Here is a 24,507-nt window from a genome sequence, read left to right as displayed (position 1 = left end):
TTTCAGTAAACATTGTCTTACTGGTGTTGTCTTAGTGATAATACTCTCAGTGTTTCAGTAAACATTGTCTTACTGGTGTTGTCTTAGTGATAATACTCTCAGTGTTTCAGTAAACATTGTCTTACTGGTGTTGTCTTCGTGATAATACTCTCATTGTTTCAGTAAACATTGTCTTACTGGTGTTGTCTTCGTGATAATACTCTCAGGTGTTGTCTTAGTGATAATACTCTCAGTGTTTCAGTAAACATTGTCTTACTGGTGTTGTCTTAGTGATAATACTCTCAGTGTTTCAGTAAACATTGTCTTACTGGTGTTGTCTTAGTGATAATACTCTCAGTGTTTCAGTAAACATTGTCTTACTGGTGTTGTCTTAGTAATTAAAGAACCTCTGCCGTACCAGTAATGCGTCTTAATGAAGAAGAAACACTTGTTTGTTGATGCGTAGTGTTAGTGATTAAGGAGCCAATGGTCCACTGGTACACAGGTATACTGGTGCAATGGTACACTGTTACAATGGTTCACAGGTGCACTGGCACAATAATACACTGGTACACTGGACCAATGGTGCAGTGGTACACTGGTGCACTGATAAACTGATACACTGGTATACTGGTACACAGTTACACTGGTGTACTGAGGCATTGGTACACTGGTACACTGGTGCACTAGAATAATTGTGGACTGGTACACTGGTGCACTGGTACACTGGTGCACTGGTACATTGGTATACTGGTGCACTGGTAAAATGGTATAATGGTACACTGCTGCATTGGTAAACAGGTACACTGGTGCACTGGTACATTGGTACACTGGTGCACTGATACACTGGTGCACTGGCGAACTGGAGCACTGTGCAATGGTTCACTAGTACACAGGTACACTGGTGCAATGGTACACTGTTACACTGGTTCACTGGTGCACTGGCACACTGGAACAATGATGCAATGGTACAATGGTGCACTTGTACACTGGTACACTGATAAACTGGTACACTGGTGCACTGGTACACTGGCATACTGATACACTGTTACTCTAGCGCACTGGGGCATTGGTACACTGGTGCACTGGTACAATCGTGGACTGGTACACTGGTGCACTGGCACATTGGTGAATTGGTACATTGCTACACTGATGCACTGGTAAAATGGTATAATGGTACACTGGTGCACTGGTAAACAGGTACACTGGGGCACTGGTACATTGGAACACTTGAGGACTGGTACAATGGTACACTGGTGTACTTGAAAACTGGTACACTGGTGCACTGGTACACTGGAGCACTGTGCACTGGTGCACTGGTACAATGATGCACTGGTACACTGTTGCACTGGGGCACTGGTGCAATGGTACACTGATACACTGGTGCACTGGTACACTGGTACCCTGGAGCACTGGTACCCTGGTACACTGGTACACTGGTGCACTGGTACACTGGTACACTTGTGCACTGGCACACTGGTACACTGGTACACTGGTACATTGGTACATCTATGCACTGGTACACTGGTGCACTGGTACACTGGTACACTGACACACTGCTACACTGATACACTGGTACACTGGTACAATGGTACAATGGAACACTGGTACACTGGTGTACTGGTACACTGGTGCAATGGTACACTGATACACTGGTACACTGGTACACTGGTAAACTGGTGTACTGATACACTGTTACACTGGTACACTAGTGCTCTGGTACACTAGAGAACTGATGTAATAGTACATTGGTGCACTGGAACACTGGAGCACTGGTGTAATAGTACACTGGTATACTGGTACACTGGTGCACTGGCACACTGGTACACTGGTGCACTGGTACACTGGTACACTGGTGTACTGGTACCCTGCTACACTGACACACTGGTACATTGGTACATCTATGCACTGGTACACTGATACACTGGTACACTGATACACTGGCACACTGGTACACTGGTACAATGGAACACTGGTACACTGGTGCACTGGTACACTGGTGCAATGGTGCACTGATACACTGGTGCACTGGTACACTAGTACCCTGGAGCACTGGTACACTGGTACACTAGCACACTGGTGCACTGGTACACTGGTACACTTGTGCACTGGCACACTGGTACACTGGTACATTGGTACATCTATGCACTGGTACACTGGTGCACTGGTAGACAATTACACTGATACACTGGTACACTGATACACTGGTACACTGGTACACTGGTACACTGGTACAATGGAACACTGGTACACTGGTGCACTGGTGTACTGATACACTGTTACATTGGTACACTAGTGCTCTGGTACACTAGAGAACTGATGTAATGGTACATTGGTGCACTGGAACACTGGAGCACTGGTGTAATAGTACACTTGTGCACTGGTACACTGGTGCACTGGCACACTGGTACACTGGCGCACTGGTACACTGGTACACTGGTGCATTGGTACCATGCTACACTGACACACTGGTACATTGGTACATCTATGCACTGGTACACTGGTGCACTGGTACACTGATACACTGGTACACTGATACACTGGCACACTGGTACACTAGTACAATGGAACACTGGTACACTGGTGCACTGGTACACTGGTGCAATGATACACTGATACACTGGCGCACTTGTACACTGGTACCCTGGAGCACTGGTACACTGGTACACTGGCACACTGGTGCACTGGCACACTGGTACACTTGTGCACTGGCACACTGGTACACTGGTACATTGGTACATTGGTACATCTATGCACTGGTACACTGGTGCACTGGTACACTGGTACACTGATACACTGGTACACTGATACACTGGTATACTGGTACACTGGTACAATGGAACACTGGTACACTGGTGCACTGGTGCACTAGTGCAATGGTACACTGATACACTGGTACACTGGTGTACTGATACACTGTTACATTGGTACATTAGTGCTATGGTACACTAGAGAACTGATGTAATGGTACATTGGTGCACTGGAACACTGGAGCACTGGTGTAATAGTACACTGGTACACTGGTACACTGGTGCACTGGCACACTGGTACACTGGTGTACTGGTACACTGGTACACTGGTGCACTGGTACCCTGCTACACTGACGCACTGGTACATTGGTACATCTGTGCACTGGTACACTGGTGCACTGGTACACTGATACACTGGTACACTGATACACTGGCACACTGATACACTGGTACAATGGAACACTGGTACACTGGTGCACTGGTACACTGGTGCAATGGTACACTGATACACTGGTGCACTGGTACACTGGTACCCTGGAGCACTGGTACACTGGTACCCTGGCACACTGGTGCACTGGTACACTGGTACACTTGTGCACTGGCACACTGGTACACTGGTACACTGGTACATTGGTACATCTATGCACTGGTACACTGGTGCACTGGTACACTGGTACACTGGTACACTGATACATTGGTACACTGGTACACTGGTACAATGGAACACTGGTACACTGTTGCACTGGTACACTGGTGCAATGGTACACTGATACACTGGTATACTGGTGTACTGATACACTGTTACATTGGTACTCTAGTGCTCTGGTACACTAGAGAACTGATGTAATGGTACATTGATGCACTGGAACACTGGAGCACTGGTGTAATAGTACACTGGTACACTGATACACTGGTGCACTGGCACCCTGGTACACTGGTGCACTGGTACACTGGTACACTGGTGCACTGGTACCCTGCTACACTGACACACTGGTACATTGGTACATCTATGCACTGGTACACTGGTGCACTGGTACACTGATACACTGGTACACTTATACACTGGCACACTGGTACACTGGTACAATGGAACACTGGTACACTGGTGCACTGGTACACTGGTGCAATGGTACACTGATACACTGGTGCACTGGTACACTGGTACCCTGGAGCACTGGTACACTGGTACACTGGCACACTGGTGCACTGGTACACTGGTACACTTGTGCACTGGCACACTGGTACACTGGTACATTGGTACATCTATGCACTGGTACACTGGTGCACTGGTACACTGGTACACAGATACACTGGTATACTGATACACTGGTACACTGGTACACTGGTACACTGGTACAATGGAACACTGGTACACTGGTACACTAGATAACTGATGTAATGGTACATTGGTACACTGGAACACTGGAGCACTGTTGTAATAGTACACTGGTACACTGGTACACTGGTTCACTGGCACACTGGTACACTGGTGCACTGGTACACTGGTGCACTGGTACCGTGCTACACTGACACACTGGTATACTGGTGTACTGGTACACTGCTACACTGGTACACTGGTGCACTGGTACACTGGAACAATGGTGCAATGGTACACTGGTACACTAGTGCACTGGAACACTGGTAAATTGGTGTACTGGTACAATGTTACACTGGTACACTGGTGAACTGGTACACTGGAGCACTGGTGCAATGGTACACTGGTACATCAGTGTACTGGTTCGCTGATACAATGGTGCACTGGTACACTGGTACACTTGTACACCGGTGCACTGTCACACTGGCACAATGGTACACTGGTACACTGGAGCAGTGGTTTATTGTACATTGGTGCAATGGTACACTGGAGCACTGGTGCAATAGTACACTGGTGCACTGGTATACTGGTGTACTGGTACACTGCTACACTGGTGCACTGGTACACTGGTGCACTGGTACACTGATAAACTGGTAAACTGGCGCACTGGTGTATTGGTATACTGGTACACTATTACACTGGTGCGCTGGTGAATTGGTACGCTGGTACAATGATGCAATGGTACACTGGTGCGCCGGTACATTGCATCACTGGCACACTGGTGGATTGGTACGCTGATACAATGGTGCATTGGTACATTGCTACACTGGTACACTGGTGCACTGGTACACTGGAGAACTGTGCAATGGTACCCTGGTTCACTGGTACAATGGTATAATGGTACACTGGTGTACTGGTACACTGGTGCACTGGTAAACTGGTGCTCTGGTACACTGGGGCACTGTGCAATGGTACACTAGTACACTGGTACACTTGTACACTGGTACACTGGTGCACTGGTACACTATTGCACTGGAACACTGGAGTACTGGTGGAGTGGTACACTGGTACACTAGTGCACTGATACACTGGCACACTGGTACCCTGGTGCGCTGGTACACTGGTACAAATAACACACTGGTACACTGGTGAACTGGTACATTGGTGCACTGTTTCACCGATACAAAGGTATAATGGTGCACTGGTGTACTGGAACACTGGTGCACTGATACACTGGTACACTGGTGCAGTGGTACACTGGATAATTGTGCAATGGTACTCTGGTTCAATGGTTCAATGGTATAATGGTACACTGGTGTACTGTACACTGGTGCACTTGATAATTGTGCAATGGTACTCTGGTACACTGGTTCAATGGTTCAATGGTACAATGGTACACTGGTGTACTGGTACACTGGTGCACTGGTTCACTGGTGCTCTAGTACACTGGCACACTGTGCAATGGTGCAATGGTACACTGGTTCACTGGTGCACTGGTACACTGGTACACTGGTACACTGGTGTACTGGTGCACTGGTACACTGGTGCACTGGAGCACTGGAGCACTGGTATCCTGGTGCACTGGTACACTAGCACACTGGTACAATGGTGTACTGGTACTCTGGTACACTGGTGCACTGGTTCACCGGTACAATGATATAATGGTACACTTTTGTACTGGTACACTGTTGCACTGGTACACTGGTGCACTGGTACACTGGAGCAATATGCAATGGTACACTGGTACACTGGTGCACTGATACACTGGTACACTGGTGCACTGATACTCTGGTACACTGGTGCACTGGTTCACTGGTACACTGGTGTGCACTGGAACACTTTAGCGCTGGTGGAATGGTACACTGGTATATTAGTGCACTGGTACACTGACACACTGGTACCTTGGTGCACTGGTACACTGGTACACTGGTGCACTGGCACACTGGTGCACTGGTGCACTGGTACACTGGTGAACTGGCACACTGATGCACTGGTATACTGGAGCACTGGTGTAATAGTACACTGGTACACTGGTGCACTGGTACACTGGCACACTGGTTTACTGGTGCACTGGCACACTGGTATACTGGTGTACTGGTACACAGGTGCTCTTGCACACTGGTACACTGGAGCACTGATACAATGGTAAACTGGTGCACTGGTACATTGTATCACTGGTACATTGGTGCATTGGTACACTCGAGCACTAGTGCAATGGTACACTGATGCACTGGTACACCAGTACACTAATAAATTTGTAAACTTGACTACTGGTGTACAGGTACATTGGCATACTGGTGCAATGGTGCAATGGTGCACTGGTACACTGATGCACTGGTGCACTAGCACACTGACACACTGGCGCACTTGTATGCTGGTACACTGGTGCACTGGTGTACACTGATGCACTGATTCATTTGTACGCTGGTACACTGGTGTACTAGCACACTGGAGCACTGGTGCAATGGTGCACTGGTATACTGGTCAACTGGCACACTGGTGCACTGGTACACTGGAGCACTGTTGTAATAGTAAACTGGTACACCGATGCACTGGTACACAGGTGCACTGGTACACTGGTGCACTGATACACTTGTATATTGGTACATTTGTACGCTGGTTTATTGGTTCAGTGGTACACTGGCGAACTGGAATACTGGTACACTGGTTAACTGGTATATTGGTACACTGGGACATTTGTTCTCTGGAACACTAGTACACTGATGGTCTGACAAACTGGTACACTGGTATATTGGTAAACTGGTGCATTGGTCCACTGATGCACTGGTTAACTCGTATATTGGTATATTTGTACGAATGTTTATTGGTACAGTGGTACATTGGCACACTAATATATTGGTACACTGGTACACTGGAATATTGATTCACTGTTATATTGGTACGGTGGTGCACTTGCACGCTAGTTCACTGGTGCACTGATACACCGGTACACTGGAATATTGGTACACTGGTACACTGGTTTATTGGTACAGTGGTACACTGGTATACTGGTACCCTGATGTACTGGTACACTGGGGCATTGGTACGCTGAGGTTCTGGTACTCTGGTACTCTGGTACCCCATTGCTGGGTATCAATAATTAAATCCACTCAGGCTTACCTTTACTTGGTATCGGTATGTAACCAGCCGTTGTCGTTGTGACTCGGTAATCAAGCAAACACTGGCATACCGGTCACAAGAATCAGTGGTCAAGCAAGGACTGGCATATCGGAGGTTGGGTTTCCATAATATTTACAAAACACAGAATCACTACATAGCATTATAGAATAATTTTATTGTACAAAATGTTTCTATCTGCTGATTTTTTTTTGCTATTTTAGGCAATTTCCTTAGGGAATAATACTCCAATGATAATTGGTACAGTGTTCTTGCTGTCAGAAACTCTGCTCACAGGACTATTTCATTGGAAACATCAAAATGTTATTGTTATTTGTTATTTCAGACATTTTGTTTACATAGGTAACTTTTCAAAACTATTCCAATGGTAACATCGACAATGTTATTGTTACTTCAGACATTCTGCTCGCAAAGGGAACTCTTTCTACGGGAACACTTTAATGGAATGTATCGCTCAGATGTCTACTTCCTGGCCAAAAACCTGGTGGAGATTCCCTTCTTCAGCATGTACTCCATTCTGTACACCTCCATCATATACTGGGTGATAGGACTCAACCCCTGCCTTGAGAGGTTCCTCTTATGCCTTCTGGTGACCATCCTGGTGTCCTTATGCACAGTGTCTTTCGGTAAGTAACGCTTCTCCTCAATGTTTCCTATTATTTTAATTTGAGTCAGTCATATAACCTTAACTCTTTCACCCCCTAACTCTTTTCAGTCCCTCTCCTAACACTCTTTATCATCCTTCTTAACTCTTTACTCATCAACATACACCATTTCAACATTTTTTCTCAAACCGTAATTATAGCCTCTTGCTTCCTTCTTACATTCACAACAGTCTCTAGACAGATTTGTTTCGAAAATTTACACTTGCTTGTTTGCAAAACCGTGAGAGATTAATAAGCATAGATAGCTCTGCAAAAATTGGAAGCCCTCAAAATGTTGCACGCTTTGCAAAGATTGCACACACTGCTAAGATTGCAGGAACTGCGAAGATTGTAGACTCGGTAAATATTGCATAGATGGCTCTGGAAAGACTGAAAGCCCTATAAATACTGTAGACTCTTCAACGATTGAAGGCTCTACAGAGATTGCAGGCCTTGTAAAGACTGGAGGCTCTGCAAAGGAATCCATGCTCTGCAAAGACTACTGACTCTGCAAAGATAGCAGACTGCAAATATTGCAGGTTCAGCAAAAATTGCAGGCTCAGCATAAATCAGTGGCTTTGCATTAAAACCGGAACATTAATTTAAGAATGGCTTGTCTTTGTAACTCAACGTTGTTAATTTTGTGCTGTGTGACTCGCTGCCAATTTGTCTAGACATTCTGTATATTTGTTATGTTGGTTTAGAATGGGTTAAAATACGTTATGTTAGCTAGGTGAGGTTAGGATAAGCTAGGAAAAATAAAGCATGGCTTAGCTATGAAAGAATAAGTTAATTTAGGATAGCTTAGGATCATGTCAGTTACCAAATTATAACATACATTATATTAATCCAGTATTATATAAAACAGAAAATATTAAGAATGCTAATACACCACAAATCAAATGTTCACAATTTAATGACACCATCTTTTTTTTCACTTTTCTTAAAGGTTTTAGTAAACTAAATATTGAGTAAAGAAACTAAGTTAAGAACAGACTACAAGGCGCTGCCAGTCAGGTGAGTGAGGCTGATAATCTCTATCAAAACTTTGAAAGAGATTCATGGCTGGGATATTAAAATATATTGATGAAGCCTACGCTTCATCAATATATTGAAAAGTTTTAGAAGACTTCAGAAACATTGATGACAAATTACTGTTTCTCTGGTGAAGTCTAACCAGTCTTTTAATTATGCATAAGACTGTGCTCAGACATGTTGCAGAATAACATGACAATAACATGATCCTACAAGTCAGTTAAATAATACTGCTAGAGCACAGAAATTTGGTGCATAGCGCAGACAAATACACCATCTATTTTGATAAGGAGACCTTCATCATTGCTGGGTAACACTCTTATTACTATTAAAACATTTCAGTGCATTCAGTTGTAATTGTGAACATGATAAGAAAAATACTCACAAATTGACACACACAACAGCACTGGAAGAAGTGTTACCAAGTAATCAAGAAACTGAAGCGTTTATGTTGCAAATGCATTTGGAGGAATCCCAGAGGTGCAGTGATAGACAGCTGGAAGGTCCTGGAATGAAGGATAGGGAAGGGAAGAAAGTTCAGATGTAGACTGCCATTGATGGTTGAGGTGGCAGCTGGGTAGCAGTGATGTGGTGATGTAGCTCATGACATGTAGTGGGGCAGGTATACGAGGTGAGTTGCCTGGCTAAGATTTTATTCAGATTTTTAACCTGGAGGGTTAACAACCTAAGATAATCCAATAAAGTCCGTCGTCTTCGGGGTCTCTTGGTCTTATTTCCATTAGGATCCTTTAATTCATTTCCCCAGGATGTGATCCACAGCAGTCGATTAATACCCAGATACCTACTTACTGCTAGGTGAACAGGGGCAGCTGGAGAGCGATCATCCCCAGTCCCACGGCGTGTGAGCTGAGGCCTTTGTCAACTGGTATTTCTTTGTCAACAGTATTTCTGCCTCTGAAGAGCCCAGCATATAACTTCTAGGGAAAGTTCCTCACAAAGATGGGTATGTTCAGTATGAAGAAGCCCAGTGATGGCTGCTTCTCAATATTAGCTTCACTAAATAATCACTAACTGGACATCATCCGCTAGTCTGAAAAATGGAACATAACTATTAGCTAGGATAGTCTGGGAAATATGAAAATCGATTAGACGCTTAGCACATGAGCTGCTAAAGGCTAAAGCAAATGGATGGTTAGTGGGCAGATAGTTACGTTAAGTAAAGTAATACTGATAACAATCTTAATCAAATAAAACAGAACTCAAGGTATTTATCGTCACTGGAGAAGCTCTGCGAAAGAAGTGAAAGTTGACGCTGTCCTAACAAAAGAGGTTAGTAATGAAGATAGAGAAGAGAAATCAGACTGAAATAAGTCTGATTTCTCTTCTAGTACAAACACACAGATGGCGCTGACAGGCTTGGAATGTAAAAGATGACTGGGAAATCTAACCAGAAAACTACTATACCTCCATTGTGTGTGTGTGTGTGTGTGTGTACTCACTTATTTGTACTCACCTATTTGTGGTTGCAGGGGTCGAGTCTTAGCCCCTGGCCACGCCTCTTAACCGGCTGCTACTGGGCCCTCTCTCTCCCCGCTCCATGAGCTTTATCAAACCTCGTCTTAAAACTGTGTATGGTTCCTGCCTCCACTACGTCATTTTCTAGGCTATTCCACTGCCTGACAACTCTGTGACTGAAGAAATACTTCCTAATATCTCTCTGACTCATTTGTGTCTTCAACTTCCAATTGTGGCCTCTTGTTTCTGTGTCCCCTCCCTGGAACATCCTGTCTTTGTCCACCTTCTCTATTCCACGCAGTATTTTATATGTCGTTATCATGTCTCCCCTGACCCTCCTGTCCTCTAGTGTCGTCAGGCCGATTTCCCTTAATCTCTCTTCATAGGACATTCCCCTTAGCTCTGGAACTAACCTTGTCGCAAACCTTTGTACTTTCTCTAGTTTCTTGATGTGCTTTATCAAGTGCGGGTTCCAAACAGGTGCTGCATACTCCAGTATGGGCCTGACATACACGGTGTACAGTGTCTTGAACGATTCCTTACTAAGGTATCGGAATGCTGTTCTCAGGTTTGCCAGGCGCCCATATGCTGCAGCAGTTATCTGGTTGATGTGTGCTTCCGGAGACATGCTCGGTGTTGTACTCACCCCAAGATCTTTCTCCTTGAGTGAGGTTTGCAGTCTTTGGCCACCTAGCCTATACTCTGTGGTCTTCTGTGCCCTTCCCCTATCTTCATGACTTTGCGTATGGCAGGATTAAATTCGAGAAGCCATTTGTGTGTGTGTGTGTGTGTGTGTGTGTGTGTGTGTGTACTCACCTAAGTGTACTCACCTAATTGTGGTTGCAGGGGTCGAGACTCAGCTCCTGGCCCCGCCTCTTCACTGATCGCTACTGGGTCCTCTCTCTCTCTGCTTCCTGAGCTTTGTCATACCTCTTCTTAAAACTATGTATGGTTCCTGCCTCCACTACTTCACTTGCTAGGCTATTCCACTTCCTGACAACTCTATGACTGAAGAAATACTTCCTAACGTCCCTGTGACTCGTCTGAGTCTTCAGCTTCCAGTTGTGACCCCTTGTCCCTGTGTCCCCTCTCTGGAACATCCTATCTCTGTCCACCTTGTCTATTCCCCGCAGTATCTTGTATGTCGTTATCATGTCTCCCCTGACCCTTCTGTCCTCCAGTGTCGTCAGTCCGATTTCCCTTAACCTTTCCTCGTACGACATTCCCTTGAGCTCTGGGACTAGCCTTGCTACAAACCTTTGTACTTTCTCTAACTTCTTGACGTGCTTGACCAGGTGTGGGTTCCAGACTGGTGCTGCATGCATACTCCAGTATGGGCCTAACATACACAGTGTACAGTGTCTTGAACGATTCCTTATTAAGGTATCGGAATGCTATTCTCAGGTTTGCCAGGCGCCCGTATGCTGCAGCAGTTATTTGGTTGATCTGTGCCTCCGGTGATGTGCTCGGTGTTATGGTCACCCCAAGGTCTTTCTCCCTGAGTGAGGTCTGTAGTCTCTGTCCACCTAGCCTATACTCTGTCTGCGGTCTTCTTTGCCCCTCCCCAATCTTCATGACTTTGCATTTGGCTGGATTGAATTCGAGAAGCCAGTTACTGGACCACATGTCCAGTCTGTCCAGGTCTCTTTGCAGTCCTGCCTCATCCTCGTCCGATTTAATTCTTCTCATCAACTTCACATCATCTGCGAACAGGGACACTTCAGAGTCTATTCCTTCCATCATGTCGTTCACATATATCAAAAATAGCACTGGTCCTAGAACTGACCCCTGTGGGACCCCGCTCGTAACAGGCGCCCACTGTGATACCTCTTCACGTACCATGACTCGTTGCTGCCTCCCTGTCAGGTATTCCCTTATCCATTGCAGTGCCCTCCCTTTTACATGCGCCTGATCCTCCAGCTTCTGCACTAATCTCTTGTGGGGAACTATGTCAAAGGCCTTCCTGCAGTCTAGGAAAACGCAATCTACCCACCCCTCTCTCTCGTGTCTTACTTCTGTTACCTTGTCATAAAACTCGGAGGTTTGTGACACAGGATTTGCCTTCCATGAACCCATGCTGGTTTTCATTTATAATCTTGTTCCTTTCCAGGTGTTCAACCACTCTCCTCCTGATAATCTTCTCCATGACTTTGCACACAATACATGTCAGAGACACAGGTCTGTAGTTTAGTGCCTCGTTTCTGTTTCCTTTCTTAAATATGGGGACTGCATTAGCTGTCTTCCATTTCTCAAGTAGTTGCCCAGTTTCAAGGGATGTGTTGAAGATTGTGGTTAGAGGCACGCACAGCATCTCTGTTCCTTCTCTAAGGACCCATGGGGAGATGTTGTCCGGTCCCATCGCCTTTGAGGTGTCAAGGTCACTTAAGAGCTTCTTCACCTCCTCCTCAGTTGTTCGTATGTCATCCAACACTTGTTGGTATATTCCCTCTTGATGTTCCCTTCTGTGCTGTCTTCCCACAGCCCTTCCTGCTACTGTAAAAACTTCCTTAAATCTCCTGTTCAGCTCCTCACATACCTCCTGATCATTTCTTGTGAGTTCTCCACCTTCTGTCCTTAATCTGATCACCTGGTCTTTGACTGTCTTCCTCCTGATGTGGCTATACAACAGTTTCGGGTCAGTTTTGATTCTCGATGCTATGTCATTTTCATACTGTCGCTGGGCCTCCCTCCTTACCTGTGCATACTCATTCCTGGCTCTGTGACTGATCTCCCTATTTTCGTGTGTTCTCTGCGTTCTGTACTTCTTCCATTCTCTATTGCACTTTGTTTTTGCCTCCTTACACCGTCGGGTAAACCAGGGGCTCGTTCTGGTCTTCCCGTTGTTACTGTTGCTTTTGGGAATAAACTTTTCCACTGCCTCCTTGCATTTTGTTGTTACATATTCCATCATTTCATTTACTGGCTTTCCTGCCAGTTCTCTGTCCCACTGGACCTCCCGCAGGAAGTTCTTCAACCCTATGTAGTCCCCTCTTTTATAGTCAGGCTTTTCCCATTCAACTCCTGTTATTCTCTCCACTTGCAGCTCTACTATGTATTCAAAGCACAGAACCACGTGGTCGCTAGCTCCTAGGGGACTCTCATACTTGATGTCCTCAATGTCTGAGCTGCCCAGGGTGAACACAAGGTCCAATCTTGCTGGTTCATCCTCCCCTCTCACTCTGGTAGTGTCCTTAACATGTTGGTGCATGAGGTTTTCCAGCACCACGTCCAACATCCTGGCTCTCCATGTTTCGGGACCCTCATGTGGCTCCAGGTTTTCCCAGTCGATCTCCCTGTGGCTGAAATCCCCCATAACCAGCAACTTTGCTCTGCTGGAATGAGCTCTTCTTGCCACCTCAGCAAGTGTGTCCACCATTGCTCTGTTGCTCTCTTCATATTCCTCTCTTGGCCTCCTGCAGTTATGTGGTGGATTATACATCACTGCAATGACCACTTTGTGTTCCCCAGACTGAAGTGTACCTGCTATGTAGTCTCTTTCTCCCGTCTCATCTATGCCTTCCATTTTCTCGAATTTCCATCTGTGTGTGTGTGTGTGTGTGTGTGTGTGTGTGTGTGTGTGTGTGTGTGTGTGTGTGTGTGTGTGTGTGTGTGTGTGTGTGTGTGTGTGTGTGTGTGTGTGTGTGAATCTCGGTGTACGGTGGATTTACCTAGATTTTTTTCGGCGAGGACTTCAGCTTTTGCTAAAGTGAACTATTTTGGCGGTGTAGTGGTCGTACACTCGGACGGTAGACAAGGGGAGGTTGTGAAAGCTGCTTGTGCTGGGGGTTAAAAATTCTATCTGGGAAGAACTTTTCCCAGAAAACTAGAACAAAACACATGGTACCGGGAATTATACATGAGATTTCAGATAAAATTAGTTCATTCAATGAACTTGTGCAAGAACTAAAAAAAAGATGATAAAGAAGAAAAACAACAAAACATGCATAAATATCATGGAGAATCCTAAAAATCCTTTCCAAGTAGCGCAAACAACTTTAAGAACAAGAACAATGGAACGGCTAATGGACTGATATGTTTATGCAAACAACTTTTATATACTACGGATTTGGTTGAGGTCTCACTGGTATAACAGTGTCTGTCGGTAGAGGTTACAACTACACACCTGAAATGCTAGATTATTGACAGGGAAAAGATGGCATGACGGATGAAGAATAAAACAAACAGTCTACCACGGAAACTCTGAATGCTGAAGATGATCCAACTATCCTCGTGGACATTATTTCCGCCTGCATATGCCTAGAAGGTATAAATTTAAATGCATATACACGAGTATGAGACAAACTGCCCTGAGTGAATCCATTAAGTCCATTTTACTATGCAAGAACGGAAAAACAGAAATAAATAGCAATAAATGATCAGTTTGAATCCAGAATGATATTCTCAAGTGTTGTTGTACTTATCAACTGATTACAATTTGTTTTTATGAGAAAGTTGCTGCGTTAGAAGACGTTGTCATTGCTGCTAATAAATATATTATCTTTATTATTATAAAATGAAGGTAAATGAGCAATGATGATAAACAATGTAATGGTAATAATCGTCTGTGTCATATATATTGTGTTATTTACCAATTAATATTAATTGTTGCTGATCATGTTGCGTTTTTCGTTTGAGTAGCATTTGTATTATATGGAAAAATAGATGTATATGTGAAAAATGTAAGGCCCAATAACGTGTCTGGAACATTACACAACCCGCAAATAAGAGAACGAAACTTATGAGGACGTTTCGGTCCTACTTGGAGCTTCAAGTAGTCACACAGACTCCAAATTGGACAGAAACGTCGGAAGTGTCATTCTGCTATGTTCGGTTATTTGTTTAAATTTATACTTTACGAAATAGTAAATGTTTTATAGACCGCTTCCCTGAGTAATGCAAAGGAAGCTAGAAAAATATATTTCAGTGCCTGAACCAGTTCCAACCGTCTGAATTATATGAAATCACACCTTACATCAATGTAAACACTTCAGAGGTTCAGTAAGAACATTTGTGCATCATAAAAGTTCAGACTCATTCATCATTCTACCAGACTCTAACTGCTGTTTTCCTTTACAGGTTACTTACTATCGTGTGTATCCAGCAGTGTTAGCATGGCTCTGACGCTGCTGGGTCCTTCCACTCTCCCTTTGATGATCTTCAGCGGTTTCTTCATGAACATAAGGTACTGTCCGTCCTCTCACCACTTAATTTATTATTAAAGTTACATTCACAATGAAGGGCTAGATTCTTAAGTGTCACACTGCACTTGAGTGGGAGGTAAATATATCAGGGAACGACGGGGACCAGAACACATGGTAGAGAGTCGTTCATTAACATTATTGTAAACTTATTCAAGGGTGAAGAATAGTATTGTGACTGTGGGTTAGTTGTGAATTATTCTGGCCACTGTATTGTAACTCTGTGGGTTAGTTGTGAATTATTCTGGCCACGGTATTGTGACTCTGTGGGTTAGTTGTGAATTATTCTGGCTACGGTATTGTGACTCTGTGGGTTAGTTGTGAATTATTCTGGCCACGGTATTGTGACTGTGGATTAGTTGTGAATTATTCTGGCCACTGTATTGTAACTCTGTGGGTTAGTTGTGAATTATTCTGGCCACTGTATTGTAACTCTGTGGGTTAGTTGTGAATTATTCTGGCCACGGTATTGTGACTCTGTGGGTTAGTTGTGAATTATTCTGGCCACGGTATTGTGACTCTGTGCGTTAGTTGTGAATTATTCTGGCCACGGTATTGTGACTCTGTGGGTTAGTTGTGAATTATTCTGGCCACTGTATTGTGACTCTGGAGTTTACCTGGAGAGAGTTCCGGGGGTCAACGCCCCCGCGGCCCGGTCTGTGACCAGGCCTCCTGGTGGATCAGAGCCTGATCAACCAGGCTGTTGCTGCTGGCTGCACGCAAACCAACGTACGAGCCACAGCTCGGCTGGTCAGGAACCGACTTTAGGTGCTTGTCCAGTGCCAGCTTGAAGACTGCCAGGGGTCTGTTGGTAATCCCCCTTATGTATGCTGGGAGGCAGTTGAACAGTCTCGGGCCCCTGACACTTATTGTATGGTCTCTTAACGTGCTAGTGACACCCCTGCTTTTCATTGGGGGGATGGTGCATCGTCTGCCAAGTCTTTTGCTTTCGTAGCGAGTGATTTTCGTGTGCAAGTTCGGTACTAGTCCCTCTAGGATTTTCCAGGTGTATATAATCATGTATCTCTCCCGCCTGCGTTCCAGGGAATACAGGTTTAGGAACCTCAAGCGCTCCCAGTAATTGAGGTGTTTTATCTCCGTTATGCACGCCGTGAAGGTTCTCTGTACATTTTCTAGGTCAGCAATTTCACCTGCCTTGAAAGGTGCTGTTAGTGTGCAGCAATATTCCAGCCTAGATAAAACAAGTGACCTGAAGAGTGTCATCATGGGCTTGGCCTCCCTAGTTTTGAAGGTTCTCATTATCCATCCTGTCATTTTTCTAGCAGATGCGATTGATACAATGTTGTGGTCCTTGAAGGTGAGATCCTCCGACATGATCACTCCCAGATCTTTGACGTAGGTGTTTCGCTCTATTTTGTGGCCAGAATTTGTTTTGTACTCTGATGAAGATTTAATTTCCTCGTGTTTACCATATCTGAGTAATTGAAATTTCTCATCGTTGAACTTCATATTGTTTTCTGCAGCCCACTGAAAGATTTGGTTGATGTCCGCCTAGAGCCTTGCAGTGTCTGCAATGGAAGACACTGTCATGCAGATTCGGGTGTCATCTGCAAAGGAAGACACGGTGCTGTGGCTGACATCCTTGTCTATGTCGGATATGAGGATGAGGAACAAGATTCCCATGTGCCTTGTGGAACAGAGCTTTTCACCGTAGCTGCCTCGGACTTTACTCTGTTGACGACTACTCTCTGTGTTCTGTTAGTGAGGAAATTATAGATCCATCGACGAACTTTTCCCGTTATTCCTTTAGCACGCATTTTGTGCGCTATTACGCCATGGTCACACTTGTCGAAGGCTTTTGCAAAGTCTGTATATATTACATCTGCATTCTTTTTGTCTTCTAGTGCATTTAGGACCTTGTCGTAGTGATCCAATAGTTGAGACAGACAGGAGCGACCTGTTCTAAACCCATGTTGCCCTGGGTTGTGTAACTGATGGGTTTCTAGATGGGTGGTGATCTTGCTTCTTAGGACCCTTTCAAAGATTTTTATGATATGGGATGTTAGTGCTATTGGTCTGTAGTTCTTTGCTGTTGCTTTACTGCCCCCTTTGTGGAGTGGGGCTATGTCTGTTGTTTTTAGTAACTGTGGGACGACCCCCGTGTCCATGCTCCCTCTCCATAGGATGGAAAAGGCTCGTGATAGGGGCTTCTTGCAGTGCTTGATGAACACGGAGTTCCATGAGTCTGGCCCTGGGGCAGAGTGCATGGGCATGTCATTTATCGCCTGTTCGAAGTTATTTGGCGTCAGGATAACATCGGATAGGCTTGTGTTAATCAAATTTTGTGGCTCTCTCATAAAAAAATCATTTTGATCTTCGACTCTCAGTCTGGTTAGCGGCTTGCTAAAAACTGAGTCATATTGGGACTTGAGTAGCTCACTCATTTCCTTGCTGTCATCTGTGTAGGACCCATCTTGTTTAAGTAGGGGCCCAATACTGGACGTTGTTCTCGACTTTGATTTGGCATAGGAGAAGAAATACTTTGGGTTTCTTTCGATTTCATTTATGGCTTTTAGTTCTTCCCGCGATTTCTGACTCCTATAAGATTCCTTTAGCTTAAGTTCGATGCTTGCTATTTCTCTGACCAGTGTCTCCCTATGCATTTCAGATATATTGACCTCTTTTAGCCGCTCTGTTATTCTTTTCCGTCGCCTGTAAAGGGAGCGCCTGTCTCTTTCTAATTTACATCTACTCCTCCTTTTTCTTAGAGGAATAAGCCTTGTGCATACATCGAGTGCCACCAAGTTGATCTGTTCTAGGCATAAGTTGGGGTCTGTGTTGCTTAGTATATCTTCCCAGCTTATATCGGTTAGGACTTGGTTTACTTGGTCCCACTTTATGTTTTTGTTATTGAAGTTGAATTTTTTGAATGCTCCCTCGTGACTAGTCTCATTATGTCGGTCTGGGGCTCCACGCATACATGTCTGAACCTCAATTATGTTGTGATCTGAGTATATTGTTTTTGATATGGTGACATTTCTTATCAGATCATCATTGTTAGTGAAGATGAGGTCTAGTGTATTCTCCAGTCTAGTAGGCTCTATGACTTAAGTTTTTACAGACGAAAAACTTGCATTTGTGGTCACAGAGGTGCCCGTGCTAACCTTCCTATGGTGTAGAAATATACCTAGTTGGATGAATCTTATCCTGGCTAGCTGGTCTAGTGGCTAACGCGACGGGCTGGAGTTTTGAGACTCTATGACCGCGGGTTCAATCCCGGCCGGGGGTATGGTTTAGTATGCTCTATTATTTGCTGGTTTAAATTGAATTTTGTGCAGAGATTTAAAAGCTCGTGAGAGTGTGAGTTTTCATCAGAGCTGCCTCCTGGTGTTATTACTGCAACAATATTATTTGCTATATTCCTCCATTTTAGGTGCCTTAAGTTGAAATCCCCCAGGAGAAAGATGTTGGGTGCAGGAGCTGGAAGATTTTCCAGACAGTGGCTGTACATGTGGGTTAGTTCTGTGGGTTAGTTGTGAATTATTCTGGCCACGGTATTGTGACTCTGTGGGATAGTTGTGAATTATTCCGGCCACTGTATTGTGACTCTGTGGGTTAGTTGTGAATTACTCTGGCTGCTGTATTGTGACTCTGTGGATGAGCTGTAAATTACTCTGGCCACGGTATTGAGACTCTGTGGGTTAGTTGTGAATTACTCTGGCCACGGTATTGTGACTCTGTGGGTTAGTTGTGAATTATTCTGGGCACTATATTGTGACTCTGTGGGCTAGTTGTGAATTTTTCTTGCCACTGTATTGTAACTCTGTGGGTTAGTTGTGAATTATTCTGGCCACTGTATTGTGACTCTGTGCGTTAGTTGTTAATTATTCTGGCCACTGTATTGTGACTCTGTAGGTTAGTTGTGAATTATTCTGACCACTGTACTGTAACTCTGTGGGTTAGTTGTGAATTATCCTGGCCACTGTACTGTAACTCTGTGGGTTAGTTGTGAATTATTCTGGCCACTGTACTGTAACTCTGTGGGTTAAGATAAGATAAGATTTCGTTCGGATTTTTAACCCCGTAGGGTTATGTGTTATGGGTTAGTTGTGAATTATTCTTGTCACTGTACTGTAACTCTGTGGGTTCGTTGTGAATTATTCTGGCCACTGTACTGTAACTCTGTGGGTTAGTTGTGAATTATTCTGGCCACTGTATTGTGACTCTGTTGGATAGTTTTGAATTATTCTGGCCACTGTATTGTGACTCTGTGGGATAGTTGTGAATTATTCTGGCCACTGTATTGTGAATTATTCTGGCTGTGGGATAGTTGTGAATTATTCTGGCCACGGTATTGTGACTCTGTGGGATAGTTGTGAATTATTCTGGCCACTGTATTGTAACTCTGTGGATTAGTTGTGAATTATTCTGGCCACTGTATTGTGACTCTGTAGGTTAGTTGTGAATTATTCTGGCCACTGTACTGTAACTCTATGGGTTAGTTGTGAATTATTCTGGCCACTGTATTGTAACTCTGTGGGTTAGTTGTGAATTATTCTGCCCACTGTATTGTGACTCTGTAGGTTAGTTGTGAATTATTCTGGTCACTGTATTGTAACTATATGGGTTAGTTGTGAATTATTCTGGCCACTGTATTGTGACTCTGTTGGATAGTTGTGAATTATTCTGGCCACTGTATTGTGACTCTGTGGGATAGTTGTGAATTATTCTGGCCACGGTATTGTGACTCTGTGGAATAGTTGTGAATTATTCTGACCACTGTATTGTGACTCTGTGGGTTAGTTGTGAATTACTCTGACCACGGTATTGTGACTCTTTGGGTTAGTTGTGAATTACTCTGGCCACGGTATTGTAACTCTGTGGGTTAGTTGCGAATTATTCTGGCCACTGTATTGTAACTCTGTGGGATAGTTGTGAATTATTCTGACCACTGTACTGTAACTCTGTGGGTTAGTTGTGAATTATTCTGGCCACTGTACTGTAACTCTGTGGGTTAGTTGTGAATTATTCTGGCCACTGTACTGTAACTCTGTGGGTTAGTTGTGAATTATTCTGGCCAATGTACTGTAACTCTGTGGGTTAGTTGTAAATTATTCTGGCCACTGTATTGTGACTCTGTTGGATAGTTGTGAATTATTCTGGCCACTGTATTGTGACTCTGTGGGATAGTTGTGAATTATTCTGGCCACGGTATTGTGACTGTGGCATAGTTGTGAATTATTCTGGCCACGGTATTGTAACTCAGTGGGATAGTTGTGAATTATTCTGGCCTCGGTATTGTAACTCTGTGGGATAGTTGTGAATTATTCTGGCCACGGTATTGTAACTCTGTGGGATAGTTGTGAATTATTCTGGCCACGGTATTGTAACTCTGTGGGTTAGTTGTGAATTATTCTGGCCACGGTATTGTAACTCTGTGGGATAGTTGTGAATTATTTTGGCCACTGTATTGTAACTCTCTGGGATAGTTGTGAATTATTCTGGCCACGGTATTGTAACTCTGTGGGATACTTGTGAATTATTCTGGTCACGGTATTGTGACTCTGTAGGATAGTTGTGAATTATTCTGGCCACGGTATTGTGACTCTGTGAGATAGTTGTAAATTATTCTGGCCACGGTATTGTAACTCTGTGGGTTAGTTGTGAATTATTCTGGCCACGGTATTGTAACTCTGTGGGATAGTTGTGAATTATTCAGGCAGCGGTATTGTAACTCTGTGAGATAGTTGTGAATTATTCTGGCCACGGTATTGTGACTCTGTGGGATAGTTGTGAATTATTCTGGCCACGGTATTGTGACTATGGGATAGTTGTGAATTATTCTGGCCACGGTATTGTGACTCTGTGGGATAGTTGTGAATTATTCTGGCCACTGTATTGTGACTCTGTGGGTTAGTTGTGAATTACTCTGGCTGCTGTATTGTGACTCTGTGGGTGAGCTGTGAATTACTCTGGCCACGGTATTGAGACTCTGTGGGTTAGTTGTGAATTACTCTGGCCACGGCATTGTGACTCTGTGGGTTAGTTGTGAATTATTCTGGCCACTATATTGTGACTCTGTGGGCTAGTTGTGAATTTTTCTTGCCACTGTATTGTAACTCTGTGGGTTAGCTGTGAATTATTCTGGCCACTGTATTGTGACTCTGTGGGTTAGTTGTGAATTATTCTGGCCACTGTATTGTGACTCTGTGGGTTAGTTGTGAATTATTCTGGCCACTGTATTGTAACTCTGTGCGTTAGTTGTTAATTATTCTGGCCACTGTATTGTGACTCTGTAGTTTAGCTGTGAATTATTCTGGCCACTGTACTGTAACTCTGTGGGTTAGTTGTGAATTATTCTGGCCACTGTTTTGTAACTCTGTGGGTTAGTTGTGAATTATTCTGGCCACTGTACTGTAACTCTGTGGGTTAGTTGTGAATTATTCTTGTCACTGTACTGTAACTCTGTGGGTTAGTTGTGAATTATTCTGGCCACTGTACTGTAACTCTGTGGGTTAGTTGTGAATTATTCTGGCCACTGTATTGTGACTCTGTTGGATAGTTTTGAATTATTCTGGCCACTGTATTGTGACTCTGTGGGATAGTTGTGAATTATTCTGGCCACTGTATTGTGACACTGTGGGATAGTTGTGAATTATTCTGGCCACGGTATTGTGACTCTGTGGGTTAGTTGTGAATTATTCTGGCCACTGTATTGTAACTCTGTGGATTAGTTGTTAATTATTCTGGCCACTGTATTGTGACTCTGTAGGTTAGTTGTGAATTATTCTGGCCACTGTACTGTAACTCTATGGGTTAGTTGTGAATTATTCTGGCCACTGTATTGTAACTCTGTGGGTTAGTTGTGAATTATTCTGGCCACTGTATTGTGACTCTGTAGGTTAGTTGTGAATTATTCTGGCCACTGTATTGTAACTATGTGGGTTAGTTGTGAATTATTCTGGCCACTGTATTGTGACTCTGTGGGATAGTTGTGAATTATTCTGGCCACTGTATTGTGACTCTGTGGAATAGTTGTGAATTATTCTGGCCACTGTATTGTGACTCTGTGTGTTAGTTGTGAATTACTCTGGCCACTGTATTGTGACTCTGTGGGTGAGTTGTGAATTTCTCTGGCCACGGTATTGTGACTCTGTGGCTTAGTTGTGAATTACTCTGGCCACGGTATTGTAACTCTGTGGGTTAGTTGTGAATTATTCTGGCCACTGTATTGTAACTCTGTGGGTTAGTTGTGAATTATTCTGACCACTGTACTGTAACTCTGTGGGTTAGTTGTGAATTATTCTGGCCACTGTACTGTAACTCTGTGGGTTAGTTGTGAATTATTCTGTCTACTGTACTGTAACTCTGTGGGTTAGTTGTGAATTATTCTGGCCACTGTACTGTAACTCTGTGGGTTAGTTGTAAATTATTCTGGCCACTGTATTGTGACTCTGTTGGATAGTTGTGAATTATTCTGGACACTGTATTGTGACTCTGTGGGATAGTTGTCAATTATTCTGGCCACTGTATTGTGACTTTGTGGGATAGTTGTGAATTATTCTGGCCACGGTATTGTGACTGTGGCATAGTTGTGAATTATTCTGGCCACGGTATTGTAACTCAGTGGGATAGTTGTGAATTATTCTGGCCACGGTATTGTAACTCTGTGGGATAGTTGTGAATTATTCTGGCCACGGTATTGTAACTCAGTGGGATAGTTGTGAATTATTCTGGCCACGGTATTGTAACTCTGTGGGATAGTTGTGAATTATACTGGCCACGGTATTGTAACTCTGTGGGTTAGTTGTGAATTATTCTGACCACGGTATTGTGACTCTGTGAGATAGTTGTGAATTATTCTGGCCACGGTATTGTAACTCTGTGGGTTAGTTGTGAATTATTCTGGCCACGGTATTGTGACTCTGTGGGATAGTTGTGGATTATTCTGGCCACGGTATTGTGACTCTGTGGGATAGTTGTGAATTATTCTGGCCACGGTTTTGTAACTCTGTGGGATAGTTGTGAATTATTCTGGCCACTGTATTGTAACTCTGTGGGATAGTTGTGAATTATTCTGGACACGTTATTGTAACTCTGTGGGATAGTTGTGAATTATTCTGGCCACTGTATTGTAACTCTGTGGGATAGTTGTGAATTATTCTGGCCACGGTATTGTAACTCTGTGAGATAGTTGTGAATTATTCTGGCCACGGTATTGTGACTCTGTGGGATAGTTGTGAATTATTCTGGCCACGGTATTGTAACTCTGTGGGATAGTTGTGAATTATTCTGGCCACGGTTTTGTAACTCTGTGGGTTAGTTGTGAATTATTCTGGCCACGGTTTGTAACTCTGTGGGTTAGTTGTGAATTATTCTGGCCACGGTTTGTAACTCTGTGGGTTAGTTGTGAATTATTCTGGCCACGGTTTTGTAACTCTGTGGGTTAGTTGTGAATTATTCTGGCCACGGTTTGTAACTCTGTGGGATAGTTGTGAATTATTCTGGCCACTGTATTGTAACTCTGTTGGACAGTTGTGAATTATTCTGGACACGTTATTGTAACTCTGTGGGATAGTTGTGAATTATTCTGGCCACTGTATTGTAACTCTGTGGGATAGTTGTGAATTATTCTGGCCACGGTATTGTAACTCTGTGAGATAGTTGTGAATTATTCTTGCCACGGTATTGTGACTCTGTGGGATAGTTGTGAATTATTCTTGCCACGGTATTGTAACTCTGTGAGATAGTTGTGAATTATTCTTGCCACGGTATTGTAACTCTGTGAGATAGTTGTGAATTATTCTGGCCACGGTATTGTAACTCTGTGGGATAGTTGTGAATTATTCTGGCCACGGTATTGTAACTCTGTGGGATAGTTGTGAATTATTCTGGCCACGGTATTGTGACTCTGTGGGATAGTTGTGAATTATTCTGGCCACGGTATTGTAACTCTGTGGGATAGTTGTGAATTATTCTGGCCACGGTTTTTAACTCTGTGGGTTAGTTGT

The 24,507-nt window shown here is 43.9% G+C and overlaps 1 protein-coding gene across 1 annotated transcript in view; it reads left to right on the top strand.

Moving 5' to 3' along the window:
* Positions 1–24,507, top strand: part of LOC128688796 (protein white-like) — a 91,090-nt gene that overhangs the window by 54,569 nt on the left and 12,014 nt on the right. The window contains exons 10-11 of the mRNA XM_070085660.1: positions 7,580–7,808; positions 15,414–15,519. Coding sequence (XP_069941761.1) covers positions 7,580–7,808; positions 15,414–15,519 — 335 coding nt within the window. The remainder of the gene's footprint in view (positions 1–7,579; positions 7,809–15,413; positions 15,520–24,507) is intronic.

This window comes from Cherax quadricarinatus, chromosome 16, assembly GCF_038502225.1.
Source record: "Cherax quadricarinatus isolate ZL_2023a chromosome 16, ASM3850222v1, whole genome shotgun sequence".
In the NCBI taxonomy this organism is placed as follows: Eukaryota; Metazoa; Arthropoda; class Malacostraca; order Decapoda; family Parastacidae; genus Cherax; species Cherax quadricarinatus.
The sequence above is the reverse complement of the archived record's forward strand: the minus strand, read 5'-3'. Positions and strand labels throughout refer to the sequence as shown.